The 23,584-nt window shown below is 38.3% G+C and overlaps 3 protein-coding genes across 7 annotated transcripts; 1 reads left to right on the plus strand and 2 right to left on the minus strand.

Moving 5' to 3' along the window:
- Nucleotides 1-849: 849 nt before the first annotated feature.
- On the minus strand, nucleotides 850-2,314 carry LOC132785851 (terminal uridylyltransferase Tailor-like). 2 transcript variants are annotated; one of them, XM_060792142.1, is made up of 6 exons: nucleotides 2,169-2,314; nucleotides 1,907-2,110; nucleotides 1,639-1,831; nucleotides 1,408-1,572; nucleotides 1,127-1,325; nucleotides 850-1,072 (listed from the first exon to the last, which is right to left on the minus strand). In XM_060792142.1, the coding sequence occupies exons 2-6, from the start codon at nucleotides 1,940-1,942 to the stop codon at nucleotides 937-939; spliced, it is 729 nt and encodes a 242-aa protein (XP_060648125.1). In that variant the 5' UTR covers nucleotides 1,943-2,110; nucleotides 2,169-2,314; the 3' UTR covers nucleotides 850-936. The 2 variants fall into 2 exon arrangements, with proteins under 2 accessions (XP_060648125.1, XP_060648124.1); XM_060792141.1 differs by having other exon boundaries at nucleotides 1,639-1,851; nucleotides 2,169-2,310.
- Nucleotides 2,315-3,309: 995 nt separating this feature from the next.
- On the plus strand, nucleotides 3,310-4,836 carry LOC132786878 (argininosuccinate synthase). The gene is made up of 3 exons (XM_060793588.1): nucleotides 3,310-3,538; nucleotides 3,609-3,854; nucleotides 3,922-4,836. Exons 1-3 carry the CDS (start codon nucleotides 3,368-3,370, stop codon nucleotides 4,753-4,755), a joined length of 1,251 nt encoding a protein of 416 aa, XP_060649571.1. The 5' UTR covers nucleotides 3,310-3,367; the 3' UTR covers nucleotides 4,756-4,836.
- A 10,281-nt stretch (nucleotides 4,837-15,117) lies between these two features.
- LOC132785259 (uncharacterized) lies at nucleotides 15,118-16,563 on the minus strand. Of its 4 annotated transcripts, none has more exons than XM_060791258.1 (5): nucleotides 16,095-16,563; nucleotides 15,911-16,018; nucleotides 15,650-15,853; nucleotides 15,439-15,592; nucleotides 15,118-15,358 (listed from the first exon to the last, which is right to left on the minus strand). In XM_060791258.1, exons 1-3 carry the CDS (start codon nucleotides 16,452-16,454, stop codon nucleotides 15,659-15,661), a joined length of 663 nt encoding a protein of 220 aa, XP_060647241.1. In that variant the 5' UTR covers nucleotides 16,455-16,563; the 3' UTR covers nucleotides 15,118-15,358; nucleotides 15,439-15,592; nucleotides 15,650-15,658. The 4 variants fall into 4 exon arrangements, with proteins under 4 accessions (XP_060647241.1, XP_060647239.1, XP_060647238.1 ...); XM_060791256.1 differs by having other exon boundaries at nucleotides 15,439-15,599; XM_060791255.1 differs by having other exon boundaries at nucleotides 15,647-15,853.
- Nucleotides 16,564-23,584: the final 7,021 nt, after the last annotated feature.

A 23,584-nucleotide genomic window follows, 5' to 3' on the forward strand; every position in this document is an offset into this window, starting at 1 on the left:
ATAAATATAATTAGACACTTATTACATATTCGCATACATGTAAAACGTATGTATTTAATCGATGGATGCGTATTTAGTAGATTCGTCATCATAATTGGGCTCTATATATTTTTGTGCAAAGTTTTCAAGCGGCGTACGTTGAAACCAACTTGGTAGACGGTTGGGAGGCAATCTTTTAACACGGCCACAGTCCGGGTAACATATATCGTCGATACAACCCCAGCACTTTGAGTAAGTGCATGTTAATCTTGTGTCACATTTAAAATTGTCGTTATTACAATAATCGCCCACTCCCTGAGAAATAGCCTTGATAATTGCGCAGTCCTTTTGAGTATGTTGCCTTTTACATGGGGTGTTTGAAGTAGTCCTATAGATAGTTGTAAATGATGTAGCATCGATTCTTAGCTGATTATTATATAATGTGTACTCACATAGCATGACACTGTTGCCAAATCACAAAAATTATAATGAGTCCGAGCAACGATCGGGCATTACCGAGTCCATGTCGAGTCAAGTGTTGGTTGCGCATTTTCATTGCGTTTCTAGTGCCAGAAAATCTTCTTCTGTTTTTCCTATTGGCATTGATACGCTTTTATACTCAAATTGTAGTCAATATATCCTTAATTGAATGCTAATCTATGTAAATATATAATTGATAAACTACAATTAATGAAAAAGTGCTTAGTCAATTGATTGACAATTATGCATGCAGTGAAGTATAAAATTTATGAACGTCCAACCCAAGCGTGCAAAGAGATACTAGTTCAATGCCAATGTCAGTAAAAATGGATTTCACCGATTCACTGACTTTCGGATTGACACACTTTATAATTAAATTTCAAATGGTAGCAAAATATTTTATTTCAGTTATTTACTTCATTAATTAAATTTGTAACATTATGAGAATAGATTAATTTTCAAGTGAAATGTTGGACTTTATACAACACTCTTTCGGCACGCCGCCTTGAAGTGCTCAACAGAACATGGTTTTATAGGTTTTGCTTTATTACAGTTCAAGTAAAACATGTCTTGCATGACAACGGCATCTCGGTAAAAATATGGATTGGTAAAACTAAATAAATAAAAGTTGATTAAAAATTATAATTTAGATCGATTATATAGCTACCTCTTGGGCATTTTTGTAGAAAGCGACGAGGTCGATACTTCGAATCCCAAATAAGGGCAAATTGTGTAATACGAAAATGAAAAGTTTGAGTAGTATTGAAAAAATTTTATTAATATTTCTCGTGTTTCGGTCTCATTAACTATGATTTTGCTCATATTAAAGGATGATAATTTCAACTCAATGAAATCGATATCACAATCTAGAAGTAAAACAATTATATTCATATGTAAATAAATGTATGTGTAAATATGTATATCATAATATAATTAGTTTATACGCACCTTCGCTTGTGATCAATTGATTTTTGAGAAAATGTTGAATTCCTGGTAGGAATTTTGCTACTTGTAAGAAATAGATGACCATTTTAACAATTATGTGGCTTCGGAAGCTTCCGCTTAGATTGTGTTTATTAGTCCAATCTCTCAAATAAATAACCATATAACGAGCTGGCAAAAGTTTGAAATACGGGATCATTTTAATATTTAAGTGTAATGACTTTTAAGTTAGTTTACCTATGGGTTGCAAGTCAAATATATACTTCACCAGTTTATTCTTACAATAAGCAAGATCGCCGCTACAATTTATATCGTATTGTAAGTTCATCGGAACACTCACAGCCCGAATAACATGGCATTTACCATCTAGCATTTCCAAAAATTTCCAGTTCGCATCTGATTTAATGGCATTTTTTATGCGCATAATATTCTGCTCGATGAAACCATTATCTGGATGGTATTGGAGTATATATTTTGAATATGACATCAATGTTTCACATCTTACCAATTTTAACACAAACATCAAAATCTGACCTCTCATTACCCACGCCTAAAAAGCGTGATCCAAAAAGAAACACCTGTACCGCATTTCCACGGAAATAACTTTTTAGAAGAACTTTCAAGTCATGTAGGTCATTATTGGGATCACTTTGTACGAGGTTTGAAATGTTAACCAGATTCATTAGGTTAGGCCAAAACGAAGTAGATTCTATAGAATTTTAGATTCATGTAAGAAAAAAATCATAATGCTTTAAAAAAAAACTTACGGCTTGCCATTTTTGATGGGAAAAATTGTGAAGAAAAAACGTCCAAATTAATCAACTTCTAAGCTCGCAATGCTCAAAACTTCAAGCAGTGTGGCCATAAGTTTTATATAAATTTACACTCAAAATATACCATTTAATAAAGAATTGGGACAAAAATTATTTAATGATTTCGTCAATTATTTGAAACTCTATATCGATTCATTGTAGGCTTCTGGCAACTGTTAACTTAATTAATCGATAAGATCTCGCATCGTGTACTTTAAATAATATTTTATTCACAAAATACTGAAAATAAAGAAACTAGTTGTTGGATTTTCACTTTTGCACTGCTAATAATTGTGTACTTCCCCCTGTAATTACACACAAAAATGAACGCGAGCAATGTAAACTAAACTCTTAACGAACTAAACAATTCTAGCAAATTATCAAAAATTCCTATTCTCCCTAAAGATCACTTTAATGGTAAATGAATACATGTGCATATGTGTATGTAAGTATGTATGAATGCATGAATATATGCATGTATAAATTCATGTATGTTTGAATGTATGTAAGTATGTATGTACAAACATATGTAGAAACAAATGACATCTGGAAATTGAAGAAGAATTAGGAGAAAAATTTAATTGTATAGAATATGTATTAGGAGCAACTATGCAAACATACAGATGTACATATACATCTATATATATATATATATATGTATAATGCATATAGTAGTGCAGATTTGAAGATATTTTTCAAATGCAAATAACCGACTGTAAAGAAAGTGACACCAGATTCAACGGCATTGTTTCCATAATTTTTAATTTGCTCACACGTGTATCAAATTGGGCAGTTATGTTATCGTTAAGTGATGCCTTTGGATTGTTTGATTTGACAGTAGAAAACTTGATAAGCTAATAAATGAGTTAACTAGTTTTCATTGATAATTTCAAAAAGTGTTCTAGGCACTAACCGCCAACGAGACTGATACTAATCTAAACAGCTTTATAGTTTGCTAACAAGCTCGCTTATCAGCTAAAGCAGCGACTAAGAGAGCTTCGTATCAAGCATGAAGGAGACTTTCATTGCAGCAACAGCAGCTGATAAGCTAAGCTGATAGGAAAATGACTGAAAAGACTGTATAAGCTGTTTAGCTCTCAGTTTTCTAATTCGCAGCGTAGAGTGAGCAACACAAGCGGCGGATACTTGCTGAAATGGTAGTTGAGAAGGTTGTCTTGGCATATTCTGGTGGCTTGGACACGAGCTGCATACTCAAGTGGCTGCTGGAGCAACATTATGAGGTCATATGCGTGATGGCTGATGTTGGCCAAAAGGAGGATTTTGAGGCAGCCCGTCAAAAGGCGCTCAAGATAGGTGCCAAACAAGTAAGAGCAGCTCATAAACACAATCAAATTTTTGCGTGTGTCAAATGCTGATAATGCTACAATGTTGAAGGTAGTTGTTGCTGATGTCAAACAAAGCTTTGTCCAGCACTATATTTGGCCGGCGATCCAAATGGGTCTTATCTACGAAGAACGTTATCTGCTTGGCACCTCCTTAGCCCGACCGTGCATCAGTGTTGCCCTAGTGGAAGCCGCAAGAGAGCACGGAGCAAAGTACTTGGCGCATGGCGCAACTGGCAAGGGCAACGATCAGGTGCGCTTTGAGCTCTCTGCTTATGCGCTGCAGCCAGATCTCAAGGTAAGTAATTTGCTTCGATGCCCCTTGCTCTGAAGTTCCTTTGACCAGAAGTTTATGTGACTTGTAGATTATTGCACCTTGGCGCGATGTGGAATTTTGTCGACGCTTTCAAGGTCGTCTGGATCTTATTACCTATGCAAAAGCTCATGACATTGAGGTGACAGCGAAGCCATCCACACCCTGGAGCACTGACGCCAACATACTGCACATAAGCTACGAGTCGGGTGTACTAGAAGATCCCAACACTGTCGCTCCTAGCAGTCTATACGAGCTTACACTGCATCCGCTCACCCAAGCGCCACAGACTTCCACTCGCGTGTGCATCCATTTTGAACACGGTCTGCCAACGACCGTCAAGGATGTGGCAAGTGGGCGAGAGTACAATACTCCACTGGATATGCTCACATTTCTAAATGAGCTGGGCGGCAAGTATGGCATTGGACGGATTGATATTGTCGAGAACCGATATGTAGGACTGAAATCTCGCGGTGTCTACGAGACTCCCGGTGGCACAATTCTCTACGCCGCGCATCAAGACCTGGAGGTATTTTCTCTAGATCGCGAGGTACTGCGTACAAAGCAACTATTACGCGATCGCATGTCCGACTATGTGTACAATGGCTTCTGGTTCAGTCCAGAGGCGCTCTACGTACGACGCTGCATTGAGTTGGCGGAGGAGCAGGTCACTGGTCAGGTGACCATTGAGTTATCGCCCGGATACTGTCGTGCCATTGCTCGCAAAGCCAACGATTCAGCGGGTGCGCTCTACAACAAGCAACTGGTCTCAATGGATGAGCATGGTGGCTATGTGCCACAGGATGCTGGAGGATTCATAGCCATCAATGCAGTGCGCATCCGCGAGCACGTGCGTGCCTTCGGAGCCTATTCCACGGACAAGTAGCTGGCAATTAAATTACTTAATAAATGCATTATTCTGTTATGCCACCTCTATTTTCTATTCTTTTTTCACTCACAACTCAATTGAATACTCACTATGAAGATACACGAGCAATCATAATTCTCTTGAAGATTATTGCGAATTTCATTTTCAGAGGCTTCCACAATGAAATAATCACGGCTGAATTTATACAATTCAGTTCATTGGTTATTCGATGTATTTTTTGGTAGAAAAAAAAATCACTTGAGAGAATCCAATTCGTATTAAACATACATCCTCGTATACAAATGTGTATGCGCATATGCCAATAAAGCAGCAAATTACCATGGCTCGATTTCCCAACTGCATTAATCATATTTCCGTAGTTGCGCAAAACGAAAAAAGGAAAACCAACGGAATAATAGGAAGTGGAGGGAGGATGCGGAGCAGCACTAGGACAACGAGTTAGAAGCTCAGATTGCTGAAGTAAAACAATAGATTTTGCTTTGGGGAGCATTTCGCTTATTTGCACCAGCAAATAAATGCTAACACTAATATTATTACGACAAATAAAGCCAAACGAATCGAAACTCGAGAATCACATTCAACTGTTCGCATGTTGTTGGTGGTGATGTGAATGTATTTGTTATATACAAATAAGATTTTTGTGAGTTAGATGGATATTGTACTCGCATAAGCCCAAGGAAATACACCAAATATTGAGTCAAGTGCTCACAGCGAAGTTTGAATTCCCTCTGGAGATGACCAGGCAAAAAGTACTGAAATAAATGTAAATAAGAGCGAGCAATAAATCAGAGCTTTAAAAACATTCTGCAATGCTGAGGATCTAAATTAAACTTAAAGCGTATACCGTTTAGCTTTGGCCATTGCGATACCATTCACAGTACTGTACTTTGTTTGTATTCTCTACTCTGATGAGCTTTCGAAAACTAGTTGAATTAGCTCGCTCAAAGGGCGTTGTAGGGTTTTGTATTCAAAGTGTTTCAGTGTTGTAAACACGAATATTGTGTGGGTGCATACTCATAGAGACAGTCGGGCCTCTAATACTCAGTGTTTGGTCACTGGACCCAGACATCTATCCATCAGTTTCATGACAACGTCATGAATTTCTTGTTTTTCCTTTTGTTGTTGGTGTTGTCGTTGTTGTCGATGTCGTTGATGTTGTTGGCTTCGGTTTTTTGGCCAACGATGGAACACGATCAGACATCGTTGACATTTTAACTTTGTGTTAAACGGCAAAACATTGTGCAAAAAAAATCGAGAGGAAAAGCATACTATAAAAAAGAAATATAAAAGGCTTCTGATACATATGGAGGGAGGAAGCGAACGCAAAAGCGAAGGCAAGCTGCCTGGCCCCGCATAAATGTTGAAAAAGTTAAGCGCCCGGTTTTGCGGGATTATTTGCCAGTTTCAAAGGATGTCGTCAGCCTTTGCCCGAAATGCTTGCCGCTCTCATTCTATGAGTATGTCTGTGCCTCGTCGTGGCGGAAGTGCAACTTTTGCAGCTTTCTAGATTTTTTCCCATTGCCTTCACAGCCTTTTGTATATGCGCTTAACTTTTATTGAATTTGGTAAATTGAATCATTGGTTAACTTTGTTAAAGTATAATGCATAATTAGCGAACATCGCTTTGGCGAAGGCAACAAAGTGGCTGCATAAATCTGGCTTTGAGCGAAAGAAAATTTATTGTAGCAACTTCAACAACAGAACAACTTGCAGAAATAGAAAAATAAAAACATGCTTAAATGCAACGCAATTGTGATTTGCTTATTTCATCAATCAAATGCAGAATGTTGGGATTTGATAGACTTGGAAGAGTGCAATTGAAATAGCAACAAGACCTATCACAACACTCTTAATGACGAATGAGTTATCTACTGTGTGTGTGTGTGTGTGTGTTGTGCACGATGGAATGGAAAAGAATTTCTCATAATTGGAAAGAACCGAGTTTTATTTGCAGCACACGCTTCAGCCAAGGATGACAGACTTGGCAGCAAGCAAACAAATATATGCCCAGCAGGAGCTGCAGAGGTAGAGAGCGAGAAAATAACGCCCAATACTTCGGCAAACATAAATTTATTTATGAGCATGTGGTGTGGCATGCAACTCCAACCTAGATTCACACTCCACCCTCACACGTCCACGCCCAGCTGCTGCTGTTGCTGTGAGAGTCCCAGCGGAGTGCCGAAGAGCTGCTTCATGGCAGTTGGTTGCCATCGTCTCGCAGCTACTTCCGCCGCGCTTACAAATTGTTTGAGGGCGAATTTTAATTATTCTTCATTGTTTTGATAGCAACGCGTGCTGCTCTCTTGCCGGTTGTCAAGGGGAGCACACAAGTGGCGAAAAGGAAGACAAATGCGAAGGGGAAGAGGAAGAAGAAACGCAGCTGCAACTGGGTTGAACCTGGAGCGTACTCTGTTAGCTTTGCCAGCGCAATGCTGCGTTGACAGCATCACTAACCCAACTGCAGGCAGCCTGACCCCAGTCTTCGTTTATTTGGATTTGGGTTCGGCTTTAGCTTTGGCTTTGGCTTTCGCTTGGATTCACAGTTCCCCCATTGAGCGTTTCAACGGTGGTGCAAATGGTCTCCTAGAAGCAGAAACAATTATTCTTTTGTCATATTCCATCTCATGCCTTGTCCCTTTTGTTTGTATAGTCTTGCAGAATGGCTTCTCTACAGGGCTGAGGCTTATTTGATTTTGGTGCCATGATGAAACGCAAGCCAACATTAGATTATGTCTGAGCTAAACTTGGTTTTCGCATAAATATAATATAATTTGGCGGTGCTTTAAACAGACTCTTGAACCATTGACAGTCCGAAACTCAGCTCTCAAATAGTTTCGTTGACATTTTCGCCTATAACTTGTTTGTTCTTGTTTTTTGTTTTTTTGGCGCCTAAGCGAGAGACGACATTGCCCTCAAATTAAGTAAAAAGAAAGTGGAAAGGATGTTTGAAGAGGGACATGAAGAAGTTTGATTATTTAAATTTGTTTACTGCTGACTTCTTAGTTGTTGTCGCTGTCCTTTTTGTAATTAACTGCAGACAAACTGTGAATCAGGTCACTCATACGACCCGTCGCCATCTCTTCTGTGCACCAACACTAACTTACAAATTAATTTTTATAAATAGCTTTTAAAATTATTACCCTCGCTGCTTGGTAGCAGTTTTGACCTGGTCGCAGCTGCAACTAACGTTAGTTGCCAACTGTTCCACTTGCTGCAAGTGATTGGTCCGGTCCGGTCTTCGCCAGCGATTTTAATTAATTTGTCAACTTAAAGGACACCTGGTGGGAATTTCGTATTCCTCAAAAATTCATTAGAGCATTGGCCATTCTGGTGGCTTAACTTTAAGTTAAATGCTTTTATTTATAAGCCTTTATGCCTTTTATACCTGTACCTTTTTTATAGAAAACTTTTTCTTGAAATTCGTTAAGAGCAACGCACACTTTTAGTTCCTTATGAGTTCAAAGATGCATACACTTTAAAAGTTGAATACGTTTATGCATAAACATAATGAGTAACATATAATATGTTTCTTTGATGTCGTTTAGCAACATCAAGGATTTTTCATGTCTGCTTCAGAGATAATTATTTGTTTCTATACTAATTATTTGCCGGATAAAGAATAGATAGGGATTAATAAGAGCAATCAATATAAATTTATCCAACTGAAAGTCCAACTGTAAACTAGTTAACTGGTTCGCATAAGCATTTGAAACAGTTTAAAAATAAATACATCAAAAATAAAGTAAATAAAATGCAATACGGTACAATTTTCTAGCTGCTCTGCAAAGAATGCTAGTTGTTGTTGCCGTGTTCTCGTGGTGGCTGTTGCTATCGCTATTGCGGCGGCTACTGTGGAACGTGGCAGATTATGCTGTATTATCACCTGTAATTCCTTATTGGCAATCAAAACTTTGCCGCATGCTGCACGTTCTCGGCGTGTCGCGCCCGTTTGCCTTCACAATATTATCGCATTTTCTACTTTCAATAAAAAGCAAAATCTGCGCATGCAGCCAAACTTTTAATTTTATTGGTAAACTTGGTGAGTGGACATGAACCACATCCGCCGAGCGGGTCTCTCTCTTTCTCTCTCTATCTATTTCTATCTCTCTTTTTGTCGGCCAGTACGTCTCTGTTCTCCTATAAGAATAACTACGAGCATAGCAACTTTATAAGTAATCGAAAAGTTTGATAGAGCTTTTTGAGTGAGCTGACAGCAAATTTCAAGCCGAAACAATTACTACATTGTTCAATAGATCAGAAAATATCGGAAATAAATTATAATTTATGCAAAAGAAACTGATAATAATAAGTATGCTGAAAATTGGGTAACATTGATTGCACGTTATTACGTTGAGCCAATAAAGTCGTGGCAACGAAAGTCTCCTTAGTGCTCTCCACTAATTAAGTTAAAGCTGGAAAAATGGGAATACAAATGGAAACTTGAGAAAATGACTCAACAATGCGGTGGCCATTAAGGATGGGCATGTCGTTCTGAGCAGTTGCAACTCCGTATGTTTTCCTCCTTTGTTTTGTGCAACCGGAATTAAAACTAAGCACTTCATGGCACTCAGCTCACATAAACAGCGCAGGCAATAGGGAAGGCAAGGTCTAGCTATGTGGCTGTGGGTTGTGCTTCAAAAATCGTAAAATTGAAATTATAATTGCAACTGCAACTGATTCGAAATGGTCTTTGTTTTCCAGCATTGTTACCAATGGGCAAAAGCTAACGACGAAGCAAGACAGTGGCAAGGAGAATAAAGGGAGGACATGGACGAAAGGGAGGAGTTTTCCATAAGTGGCTCCTAGATTCACGTCGGTTGGGCAAACGGCAGCAATCGACGGTCCACGTTTCTTCTGCTTTACTGTCCCTTGTCTGTAGGATGTTAGCTGTTGTCTGGCAAAAGATGTTCTAATTACGGTCTTAACTTGCTGAATTCTTAAAATGCTTGTCAAATAATAATTATTTAGAAAGCATTTTCAGTTATGAAATGAAATACGAGCGCATCTTGCAATTTTCCTTTATAATTGCCGCGCTCTGCTTTCCTTCGTTTTTTTTTGTTTTCTATGTTTATACCCGCTATCCATAGGGTAGAAGGGTATTATAACTTTGTGTCTGCAGAAGGAGACATCTCCAACCATATAAAGTACATATTTTCTTCAAAGGCGTCAACAGCCGAGAGGATATAGCCATGCCCGTCTGTCTGTCTGTCCGTCCGTCCGTAGGAACATCTAGATCTCAGAGACTATAAGAGAAAAAGACGGTTATTGTTATCTGGCAAGCAGATCAATTTTGTTTCAAATTGTAGTGTTATATCAATATACCAAATATTGACTCTTGGTACATTTTTAATAATTTTGCGGTATATTAACTCGGTATATTTTAAAATTATTACCGCACTGTTTTGTTTTTATTCAAAATGGGGAGCGGGTATCTAACAGTCGAGCACACTCGACTGTCATATTTTCTTACTTGTTTTTGTCTTCTTTTATTTCGAGATTCAGCTCACAGTATGTATCTCGCATTTGGTATCCAGTATTTAGTATTTCTCTTTCGCGTCCTTGTACTCAGTTCATGTTCCGATTAACATCCGATGCGTTGGCTGGCAATAGAGCTAGAGATGCGGAATCGCACCAGCTTTTGCGTTACTCCATTTGCCTGTGTGCGTAAGCCCGAATCCTTGCCAAGTGGCATGTGGCATAGAGCGTGTGGCGTGTGGCATTTGGCATGCCGGATGTAGTGACATTTGGGAAGCACACCAAAAATTTCAGCATTTTTACAAAAGCTACATCGGGAATGTGCGCCGATAGCACTTTGCGTTGTGCTCCACATTCGCATTTTGTGACTGCATTTACTCCGATTTGGCCAGTATTTCATTTGTTTTGCTTCCATTTTCACTTTTTTCACCCTTATTCGGTCTTTTCATGTTTTGCATTTTTTTGTTTTCGAAATATTTAAAAAATTTGCCAGTTCCTTTATGTCATTGAATTTGACATTCTATATCCAACCTTTTGTTGACTTTACTGGTTCAGGGGGCGAATACATGATGGCTTTGGCAATCAATATTTGCTACTGATTCTTTACTGGTTTGATTGAAATCTTGATGCTTGTTGTCGCGAATAGTACATATATCATATAGTGACAATATATGTTATATTGCAAGTCTGCAAATCTAGAGTCTCTTAATTGAGTTAACTACTCAGTTTTACAACATATTTTGTTGAAACTTCGACAAGATTTATTATTTGCTATCACAACAAAATTGAAGCTTTAGTATTATAAGTATCTCACAAGTATCTAGTGGCAAACGGACTCTCAAGGTTTTTAAATTGGTGTAGTTGCAAGCATGAAATTATTTTTAAGCACGAGATGACCGTAAATTGCACAAAAGCCAATTGCGAGAATGTGTTAGGAAATTGTTTTGTGTACATTGGAGAAGAAGAAAGAAGGGCATCGGAATGGTCGTCGCCGTATGAGGGCAGTCAGGATAAGCATAAAACAAGACAATATACACAGAGCGGACGGACGGATGGACCGACAGAGCAGACAGTAAAATATACTTAGATGTTGCCTTTTCGTTGGCACATCTTGCCACTTATTCGAGCTGCAGTTGCAGCTGCAACAGCAGCATCAACAGCAGCAACATGGCAACAGCAACAGCAACTGATTCGGATTGCTCGAAACTAGAGAATATATATGCAATGTTAAGTGTGCTAGATTGTTGTGCCCCCTTCTGGGTGTGAGTATGTGCATGTGTGTGTTGCGTGTGCGTACGTGTGTGTGTGAAAGGGCATACACTCTGGGAGCATGTGGTTAAGAGGAGGCGAAATCTGCAGCAAGTGTTTGTTGTATGCAACTGATTGCAAAGGATTTTATGGTTCCCATTGCCGTTGCAGTTGCTGCTGCTAGGCTGTGTTGTGCTGGCGATGACGATGGCGACAATGCAAAAAATATACAACAGAACACCGATCGCAGCAGCAACAGCAGCATCGGCAGCAACAACAGTAGCGGGCAGGGGCAGATGTTGCAGTGCTCTTAAGTGCAGTTGGCTGGCAAGGAACGGCAAGGAACGGGGATTGCTTGTTGCCACATAAGGTGTCGTTGCAGTGGCAAAACATGAGCCCATGACAGCAGCAACGCCAGCAACGGCAGCCACGTCGGCAACGGCAGCCATACAAGCCTCTGTGAAATGCCAACATCAGCATTACATGCGGCAATTGCTGCTGCGGATTTGCAGTTTAATGCCAACGATGCCGATGCTGTTGCCGTTGCCTTTGCCGATGCCAATGCCAACGAAATGAAATCGGAAACGGAAATACGAGTGCAACGAATATGGGTTCGAGGTTCGAGTATAGTCAGCATGATGCGGTTTGCTCTATAGCCACACGAACTGTGCCACAGTCCTGATTAGCTATCCAAACGGCAAGGCGTTCATTTGTTTAGTTCGTTTGATTTGGCCGAAGTGTGTCGCCTTCCGCGTCCAGCTTCAAGCTCTAACTACCGAACTTCTCTTTAAAATTTAAAGCACAATTAGCAAGATTTTCGCCCAGTCTTGTCTCACTCTCTCTCTCCCGCTCCCGTTTCTATCTTTTACAACAATACTGTACACAAAAGCTAAGCAACATTTAGCGGAAAATCAGCAGATTTGAGCATGCCTGAAATGAATTCCGATTTGGTTGCTTCTTTGCAATGCACACTCTGGCTGGCTTTTGTTGTGCGACCATCGTTTTCTCTCCCCATCCCAATTTCCAGCAACGTACTGTAACTATATGGCACGCTCTGATGTTGTTTCTTTATCAAACGCATTGATTTGATTTCAAAGCTTGCGAGGCATTTACATTTGCCCGCACATTGCTTGGGTTCTATGCTTTTCTCTGTTCTCTTCTCTTCTGTGTGTGCTCGTTAACAAAAGATACTTACATATGTATTCATGTATCTTTCAGATACTTGCACTGCCATGGCATGGCATTTGGCTTCGTGTTCGGGTGGCTGGGCCATGATGCCATGATGTTCCTTACACTCTTTTACTTGGTTAGATTTAAATGCCGAAATTTCAATGCTGCACACATCACGTTCCCTATTCTTTGCCTCAGACTCTGCCGTTTATTTATTTTTTTTTTTGTTTGCTTTTGCTACCCCGAGGACATATGCGCAGTATCACAATGTATGGATGTAGTCGAGTCGAAGGGGAACACGTGAAAGTGTAATCACTTGTACTTAATATGCAGATGATGACAATGTGACAATCAAAATGATTCCAGGTCGCTTGATACTTCACTACTACGTCTACACTCGTCTCTACGAGAATGTATTCGAGCTTGTACTTCGACTCGTATAGTACTGAGGATGGCGTTATGGGAATCTGATTATTATTATCATCGTTAGAAGTAATGCCTTCCCTTTCGCTGCCAAATCGGATTTTCCTGCCCAGATTTCCAGCAGACATCAACGCATCAACGCATTAGATGGCTGCTTCTGCCAAAGCACTTTGAATTCTAAAAAGGCAATTCCATTTTATTTTCATGTCCCAAATTGTTTGCTCTCGCACATTTTCTATTGTCAAAGCGTTTTTGTAATACAAAACTGAAACATTCTTATAGTGATTGTGATTAATTCATCACCACTAATTGGTTTGATTAAATTTTGTCTACCTGATGAAATCTAGCAACAAAACTATTTTCTTGAATGCTAAATGTTAAGCACGTAACTTAATTATGCACATTCTCATACATCACATTTGAGGTTATTAATGCACTCTGTAGCTGTAGCTTCATTAAATTATTTACTGCATGCGAGTACACCAAAAAAAATGTTGGTCAAAAGTTGGTCATGAAAAATGAACAGCATGGGACGTGGACGTGTGTGTGAGGAGGTTACACGGAGTGTATGTTAAGAATATAAATGTGAGTAAAATGGTTCCTCTTGTAAAAAGCCACACGAGGCATAAAACCGAAAAAACTGTTGATGAAACAGCTGAACAGCAGAAAAGCTGAACAACTGAAGCACGCGCAGCGGGAAGCTCGACTTTTTGAACTGAAGTGAAATGCAACAGGAGGCGGCGTGTTAATGCCGAAGGGGCAAGAACAACAACATCAACAACATGAACAACAAAAGCAACAACTACCCTCGACAACATCAAGTGCCAAACTCGTGACGAACTGGAGCGCCCCTGGTCACTGGTCCTCGAACTCATGGGGTCGCGCGTTCATCACGTCAAGATTTGCAGTCGTCTCTGTTCGCTGACTTGCTATGTAGTTGATGGCTATCGGGTAGCGGGTAACGAGTGGCAGGGAGTGTGTGGCAAGCTGGTTTCGCTAGAGTATTTCATGTTTTCCTTTGAGCTGCTGCTGCATGTCTGGATGAGGTTCATTCGCCGTTTTTTTTAAGCCAGCCATTGCCCTAATGAGGCGTGTGTCACTGACTGCCCTGTGTCGAAGTCGGAGTCAAAGGCCAGCTGTCGCGCTTTCTGATTGTCCAAATGTTTGGCGTCTGCTTCAAAGTGAGTGACAAGTTATACACCAAATTGCATTTACAAGCAGTATTCTCTTTTCTCCTCTCTTTTCACTTGTGTATTCCCCAGCGTTATTACTCATACGCACAGTTGCACGTAAACGAAATTACGTATACGAAACGAAACGCAAACTCACACTCAAAGAGCTTTAGAGCGACATCGAAAATTCGCTAAAGCGTTCACATACAGAATGTTGCTATTTATTTCGACGTGCTCTTTTATTGCTCTTTGCCTGCATTTTAAATACTCTTATCACCTCATCCTCTAAATGCAAACGTTTTTTTCATGATTGCCCAACATTTAGTTAGCTTAAAGCTCCACCTTCCTTCGAGGCTTGCACAATTTAATTTTCAACATCGTTTTAGGCAACACATTTATGGCATATGTTTTCATACACTGCGCCCACATGTGCTGCCGACCGAGTTTAATTGTTCTTTAAAGCCACAAAACAAATTCCGACATAGACAAAGAAGTACATCCACGGCATACACTTTTATACACAAGGAGTTAAAAATGAAGGCGCAAACAAGGAGCCAGAAACAATTACACACAAAGATGAGAAAACAACAATAAGAACAACTGCTCGAAAGGCAATTTTAACTTTTCTGTATACCTCATAGAAAAGTACTTTGCATTGTAATGGGGAAAGAGCCTTAAGGGCCTATTTCAGACACTTGTGTCTCTTATGTAGTCGGTTCTAAACAGACTATACACGCGAGACCATCCTATACTCATTTAGCCCTGCGGTTCTCTCATTACCAGAAATTAGTTCACTTGGTTTAGCTTACCATATAGCCAAGGATATTAACATAAATGTTAATTGTGTAGGCTTCAATATGATGTAAATAGCTTATGCTGCAATTAACAATATATTTGTTTGGAATAAATTAATTAAAATTAAAAATTTTGGTTTTCATTGACAACTATGAAAATACATTATAAATTTTGAAAAACTAGAAATTCGTTCACCTTTTTGTTGAAAACACCTTTCGTAATTTTGTACCCTTCAATGAATATCCAATTTTCTAATCATTAATGATTATTTCTCTTGCTCTAGGGTGCCGACAGAAAATTCTTTTCATCTTGACAGACTTGACAGAATTGTTAAATTATTTAATTGTTTTAAGTTTAAATAGTGTGTTATATATTTTATACATATGTATGTACATACCTCAACACAGATATCAAGTTCTTTTTAGTTAACGAAATTTATTTAAAGAAATTTCGTAAATTGAAATTGGAATGAAAAATCTTAAATCATCAATCTGCTTTGGCGGCTGTTTCAGTCTCATTCGAAGTCATTATTTATAAGGATAAACTTTATCCTAATATCTGATTGAAGTTTTTGAATAACAACGACAGATAATATATATACTCACTACATTTTAAGGTTAATCTTCACCAGGGAAAAAGGTCGCTATGTTTCCGCAATATGCAATGATAGTTCGGTCGGATACATCTGGGAAAACCTGTCCCAGAAATTCCAGAAGTCCAGGTTGATTGCTGACTACTTCATAGTATTCTTCGTATGAGATTGTGCCATCCTTATCCAAATCAAATTTATTGAATATGAACTCGCACATGTCCTGAAAATAAAAATATTTGTTAACAATTACTCTTAATTAAGAGACATTCTTATTTACCGCTTGCAACTCCTTGACTTCATCGTCATCTTCGCCAACAAAGAAATTGTTAATAGCCATGCCGACAGTTTCACGATTCAATGTGCCAGAAGAAGAAGTTGTATAGACCTATTTAATATTATTATTGAATTAAATACCTAATTATTCAGACAGTTAAATAACTGAAAAAAACAAATGAACAAACTTTATAAGCAAATTGCATGCGTTCTTCCAGGTTTTTGCTCAGAAATACGGAAAACAATTTCATCCAGGCTTCTGGACCAATGAAGCTAACATCCGCTGTAATATTTAGTAATATGCGTTCTATAATACTCATGTCGTAGATCCGAAAAAGTACCAAGAATAAGTTGTACATCTGTTTCTTCTTCATTTGCTTGGCTGAGGGACCGTTAATTTGTACAAATTTGTAGTATATTATCAGCAGACAAACGACTTCAGTGTTTGTGAACTCCGTCGTTGCGGTGAACTGCTTAATCAGGCTACTGTAAAGGGTTAAAAACTTGGTGTTAGCCATGTCATCCATGGTTGTATCTATACGATTCATCGTGACGTCTTATATTGTATCTGCTACAGTTCGAAGTTAGTGACACGTTTTCTTGAATTTTTACTTTTTTACTGTCATGTGGTGTGATATTATTGAACTTGAAAATGACTTTTCAAACTCAGAGGGCCTACTTGGTAGTACTTACACAGAAAAAAGGATATATAAATATTGAGCCTGCAGCCTAATCTTGCAAAGTATTTTAACTTCACATAACCATAACAGAATATTATTTAAATTCTTAAAGTCTGCAGCCCTTGCACAATTTGTCATACTTAAGAAATTGTGATTTAAGCCCGTTAAAATACCAAATGCAAAATGTATCAATCAAAACGGTATACGAAGTACAATAAAAATCCTTTGGCTTTAGCCGCTTTGAATCTGTATTTGGCGCTCTGCTGTTCAGCGATGTGTTGTGCTGTGGGGTTTTTTTTTTTTTTTTGTATGCCGTTGTAAATCCGCTAACACTCCGTGTTGTCAACTTGCCGACATTAAGGCGCGTGAATCTTTTTTTTATTGTTATGTCTCCGTGTTGAGGGGTTGAGCCCCGTCTATACGGCCTGTGAAAGCGGTGCGGTTAGCAGGAGTTGTATGGGAGGGTGGATTGTAGGGCCGCTTGTATGACAGCATGTGTGGCATACAATTACAAGAGAGCCAGAAAAGTAAAGGCAACATTTGTTACCCCAAAACAAAATGGCAGCACGACCATTCTCTCTGTCTGATTTCCAGTTGAGGGCGTCTTTCATGTCCTTCGCCTACTCCTTGGCGCCTGGCTTCGGATTATTATATTCGCGTTTCTCATGCGCACAGCTTTAAGCATTTATACATTGAAATATTTATTTCAAAAGCTAAACATGGTGCGCATAGCATCTGCAGGGGTATGGACCCTGATGTATTTTTTATGTCTCAGCTTCTTTTTTATTGCATTTAAATTGCGCTCGTTACATTTCTTGAGGTTGCACCCCTTCCATTACTCCAACAAAACAAATGCTTGTAAGCTGACAACAGTCTTGAAGAATGTGGATAATTTCGCAAAATTTCGAAGGTTCAGAATTTGTTGCCCACGCATTCATAAAACGTCAGTTCATTGTACTTTCCCGTTTTTTTGTTAGATGTTCTAAATGGGTTTCTTATTCTGAGACTAAGTGTATCTATATATGTATGTATATCTCTTATCTCTGTTGTTTTAATACAAATATTGTATTATCAACGTTTATATTATAGAATACCAACAAAAATGTAAACAATTTTTTTTTGTTATTTTTGGGTGTGAGTTCCATTGGTGAGTTAAAAATAAAAAAACGATAGAAAATTGAATATTTATACCATATATGTATGTAAGTTAATCAATATTTTATTATTTAAACTAGGAAAACGGAATTGTTCTTATTGGGAATTTAAATTGAAGCGATATCTAACTATCGCATAAACATCTAGTTGATAATTCACAGACTAGCACCATCGCCGTTAAATGATTCTTTTTATTTATTTTGTTGTTTTGTATATAGTTCAATCAATTCGTAATATAAATAAATACATTTTTTTATTGATAATTCTTCTGCTACATATTATTATTAAACGTTTCAAGCGTCTATTCGCCAAAAGGGAAACTTTATAAGTTTGCACAGCAATCATATACTCCATAAGATGGACAACTAATAGAGCCGCATCATCGATCATATAGCAATGATTCTGAAAATGAGGAATTTCGGCTAATATTTTGGTATACTTATCGAAAAAAATGCGATATTAATAGAAATCAGTTTATTCTTCCGAAAAATATCCAAATTTTTGGCGCCTTAAAATTATTTTAAATTGCTTTGCGATGCTTAAAAGCAAAAAAACCAAAGTCGAAAAAATGAAATGAAATAGACAGGGACATAGGAAAATTTTTAAAGACGATTATTTTGACCTTTTTTGTATAGAAATATGGTTGTTGCAGAGCAAGTTACTTATTATGATTTAAAACCGAAAAAATTAAAGTAATTTAATAAATAAATAATAAAATTTATACAGACATTTAATTATTGAATGCCTTCAGCGTTCTTCTTCCTGCCTGAGTTTGTTTACTTTTTTTACGTTACATTTGTAATGTAAACACTTGCATCATAGAACTGCACTCTGATTAAAGATGGCACTATACAAAATACAAAATTATCGATACGATTTTTTTGTAGATTTTATTTTTTAATGCATATAATATTATAATGTGGCAGTGGACAATAATTCGACAATAAACACGAAAGTGTCCACATAAGTATTTGCATATAGTAGTGCATATTTATTATTCTTCCATTATAACTTATCGAAAATCATCGAATCTATATCGATATGTATTATGAATATTGATAGCCAATTTTCGCATTCACTGAATACCGCTATTAGAATTGAATTGGCTTACCTCAAAACTAAACAATTACGGTGTACCTTTAATTATTCCGTTGTAGACTGCACATTGCACTCAACCTAATTAAGCAACGCTACCAATATGTACACAAATATATGTACATACCTCACCACAGTTGGTTTAATATGTATGTGAGTGACTTGTGGGAATGTCGGTTAAGTAGCTCATTAACTTCAATACATGTATTACATTTCATTTGATTGAAATGCAGTCACAAACAATACGATTCAAACATAGACATAATTTCATATTGCTTTCAAGTACGTTGGAGTACACTAAGATTATGTGCTCTGTATTGGCAACAGTATGTTGAAAGAATAAAAAATATAGAATCAATTGCTTCATTTCATACTTGTAATTAAAACGTAAATTTCAAAAAGATTGATAAGGCCATAACTTGCTTCTGATCTACCTACAAAATTGTTTTTGCAAAATCGAGTTCAACCCCATGTAACTTCTTTAAAGCATTAAAACTATTAAACCCAACTTCCGTCAAGTCCTACATATTTGCACTGCATGGCATGAATTTAATTATTGTTGATAATAATCAAGCAATTTGTACGTGCGGCTTCTCTGAGCGAAGTTAATATCATTCTCATGCCGTCGAGTTTATTGTGGTATTTGCTGTTGCGGCAGCTACATCATTATGCTCATTATGGCTCGCTTGGGAGGCAACTTATAGCAGGGCTAAACGTCAGTCTCAGTCTCAAGTCCAGGCGTTGCAATGTTAAGCAAGCTATGCAACGTCAATGTCCCGAGCTCGATGAGGAGGTATTGCTCCATAATATGCGTTTGATGAATTGCTTTAGAGCATGTGAGTAATTACAATCAATTAAGTGACGGGCTTACAAGCAATGTAACGTATATTAAGGCCAGCAAAGTTAAGTAAAGCGTTTCAATTTGTCTATTCCCTGACAAACTATGAGATGCAAATGCATTTTTAATTACTAGTAAGAACTATCGATATAGCTTAGCTATTGTAATGTTTAATATTTACCTAATTCAATTTGAACACTTGCAAATATTCTATTTATAATGTGCTTACATTTTTACACTAAATGCACAATGTTTAATTATCCCCTTGACAATGAGAAAAACGTTCTGCTACAAATAGACTATCAATGGCCAGTTGAGTTTGAAAAGCAAACAACCAATTTGGCTCAAGATACAATGCAAACTGTGCGGAAAAGTCAAACTAAACTTTGGTGAGCTGCAATTTTCGATTAAAATTCCAGTTGGCGATTCAATTAAACACTAATTAAAAGACATTTTTCCGCTGAGCATTCACAGCTCGCAGCCCTTTGACATGGCTCCACAGACGGAGTCCTCAGTCCTTGGTTCTCAATATGCCAGCCACTATCCCAGTGACAGCTCATCTGGCAACCAGGTCCACAAAGGGCTCTGCTGAGTGGGCACTGAAGAGCTGCCAACAGGATAAGCCAAGTCGACAAATGCGCTGCAGGAGTGATAAATGAAGGTTGCAAAAGTGAGGACTGGGGGGAATAAATGTCATAAAGGAAAAAATGAAATCAAAGGCAAAGTCTTTCTTGCATTTTGCCTTTTCCTTTGCTTTTACTTTACTCTCTTTACTCTTTTTGTTCATTTTGTTTTGCTTGCCTTCGCTGGATGCCGACTGGCTTATGCTATGGATGTATGTATGTTAGTATCGACTCGATAAACCGGCGTATTCAGTTTTTATCGTATGTAGTTCAAAGTGAATGCGTGTTGGGTTTGCTGAGCGCCAATCACTGCAAAGATAAATCATCAAACCTTTGAATGTCGGTTTGAGGAAAGTGTTTGTCTAATTGTGTTGCTGCTATTCAAATAGTCGATTAGTACGCGCCTTTTAATCATCTTCAAAGTTTCAGCTAGGTAACCCAATCAGATAAATATATGAATTTAGTGATTCCAGTTACCCATTTTAAATTCTCTTTACATAGTTTCGTTATAAGTTTTGATCGATTTAATGTTTTCTTGTGTCTGCCAATCACTTGTTCGCTGCTCGGAGCTCGAAGCATGTCAAAAGCATTAACTAATTATAAATATTTTATGAGCAGATCCACCGTCTCAGCCAGAGTCTCTAAGCCCAAGGCCTTGGCATAATTTTCCGGATGTTTGGATGCGTCAAAGCGTTGCAGTGACAGGGTTGTCATGGCCAGCCAGCCATCCGGTTACAGTATATCGAATTACATGCTATCCGTAAACTACTTAATTGCATATCTGTCTAATTAGGAAAGTTTTTTGAGCTGCCGATATCTTTCGCGCCAGCCAGAAGAGTTGCCTTGCCTTGCTTTGCGTCAGTGGTGCAGTGACGCTTTGCATGCACATAATTAAGATAACGTTATGCCATCTGAATAAGACTGACAATCATTATGCTACTCATTAACAAATCATTTGCTGGCCATCGTGGAAAGCGGAATCTGGCCAAACAAAAGGGGAAACTCGTTCAGCGGAATGGCAACTCAGCAAAAGTTATTGTTGTTGACTAATGCCGTAATCCGATTTGGGATTGAAAATTCATAAAATTAATTTTTAATAAAAAGGAAAAGCGACCAATACAATCGGGGCACAAACAATAATGGTCCCGAGCTGCGGACGTGATCGACGTTAAAAACCAAAACGGAAGTGGGCCAAGCGGCGCCATTCGCATAAATTTCAACTAATTACAATTTCAGTGTCCGGTGTCCTCATCCTCATCCGAACACACACACATACATACATTCGATGGGAAACCCATAACAATTACAAGTACAAATACAAATGTGGTTAAAAAAAAAAAATTAAAAGAAATACGAAAAGAGAAAAAAATAGCACACACACTCAGGAGCTGAAAACAGATGACGGTTATGGCCAGTGCGCTTAATGGCTGAACGTGGATGTTGCTTGCTGGAGAGGGCTAAAGAGAGCGTATGGATGGGTACAAGAATCAGAATGGCCATTTTGTGGTCATGGACGGGACAACATCTACATACATGCATACGTACAAACATACAATTGTGTGGGTGCATTGATGCGTTTGTTCGCGTCTTTGTGTTTGTATTTGTGTTTGTACTTTTGGCTTTATGTTGTTAAACCCATTGGAGGCCGGCAGCCCCGGCGCGACCACAGTGAAAACTCATTAATTTATTCTTCCCTTCGTTTGTTGAACTTAAAATAACAGCGTTAATCCGCTTAGCGCCGCCATTCACTAAAACAACGACAACGACAAGGACAACAACAGGAACAATATTCGCTCCCAGTTGTCGGCGTCAGGCTTCACCACGCGGAGGAGCTGTTCGGAGGATGTTGGCGGGGAAGGAGGTGGAGTGAGCGCAGACATAGTTTCACTGCGGTTTGCTATCCAGCAGAATCCAACTGCTGACAATGACTATGACGACGCCCAGCAAACAAAATGAATTAAGGAAACCGCAATGACATAGTTACAGTGGCAAACGCACATCCAGACGGAGCAGCGACGCTCCTCTCTCCTCATCTCTTACCAACAAACACACATAACATACATATATAGTACATTGAAATCGAGTCACATTCATGTAGACATCCGTTCATGCCCGCTGTCTATCCCGCTGAAGGATGAAGAACCCGCACTTGGTCATAAAGTTTCAATACAAAAGGCAGATGAGTCGAAAATGCCAGGGATGGGGCAACTAGGCCAAATTGAGATTTTGCAGAACGTATAAAGCACATACATTCCATACATACTGACACACTCGACACTCATGGCACATAGCACATAGCTCACAGCAGCGTATCCTTTAAGTGAAAAGTTTGCAACTTGGCTTGAACTTGTGGCAACAATACTTAGTTTGGTAGGGCCATATGACCATGAAGTCAACTACTTGACCTTTGCTGACCGCGCCACAAAGTTGCTTACCCAATAGGCCCTTGGCAATTATAATTATATATACTTCAAAATTCATTAAATGATAAGGATGTGCAAGATCAGAACTTAAACTTGGAGTCCACTTATGAATTTTCAATTTGGGAAGACTTTGTTGTTCATTTCAGAACTGCTATTTTGAGTAGATTTAACTTAAATTATTTAAGTGAAAAAATATCGGTTCTTAAACCTTCTTCGATAAATCCGACAATTACAAGCAGAACATGAATATTTTCCATTGTCGGTATCTTAGGTTAAAAAACGTTTAAAATATACGAAGAAATGTACGCCGTTTCAGTTAGTTATTGTTATTCAAGCAAATTCACGATTTGTGAAGTCGTAATCAGCGGTGTCATTTCCGCTATTTTCCCGTCAGATTTGGATTTTTTTGAAGTGTAATTGCGGGAATTCTTGCTATACACAGCACATTACTTTATAAAAATGAGCTTTTTAATTAATTTATTTTTCTATGGTATTACTTTTATTTTAGATTTTTTTTCGTTGATCCAGCTTTTTTCTGAGAAAAAAATGACATCACTGGTCGTAATGGGTCAAGCTTGCATAAATCGATAGACCGTACAAATTAGAATATTCCATGCCATCGATGAATATCTAAACAGCTTTTGAAGTTGATTTTAGACGATAACGTACATACAATCATAGGCAATGTCCATAAATGAAAAATCAAAAGAAGTTCAAATCAGCTGGTGATGTAATATAAGACTTTTTTAAGGTAGGTAAGGTAAGGTAAAATAGCATTCTACGAAACTTTGATAAATCGTAAAATACAAATAAGCATTTTTTTCCATGCCCTTGAAAAATACAGTTATTAGCAGGGAGCATTTG

Source organism: Drosophila nasuta, chromosome 2R, assembly GCF_023558535.2.
Source record: "Drosophila nasuta strain 15112-1781.00 chromosome 2R, ASM2355853v1, whole genome shotgun sequence".
In the NCBI taxonomy this organism is placed as follows: Eukaryota; Metazoa; Arthropoda; class Insecta; order Diptera; family Drosophilidae; genus Drosophila; species Drosophila nasuta.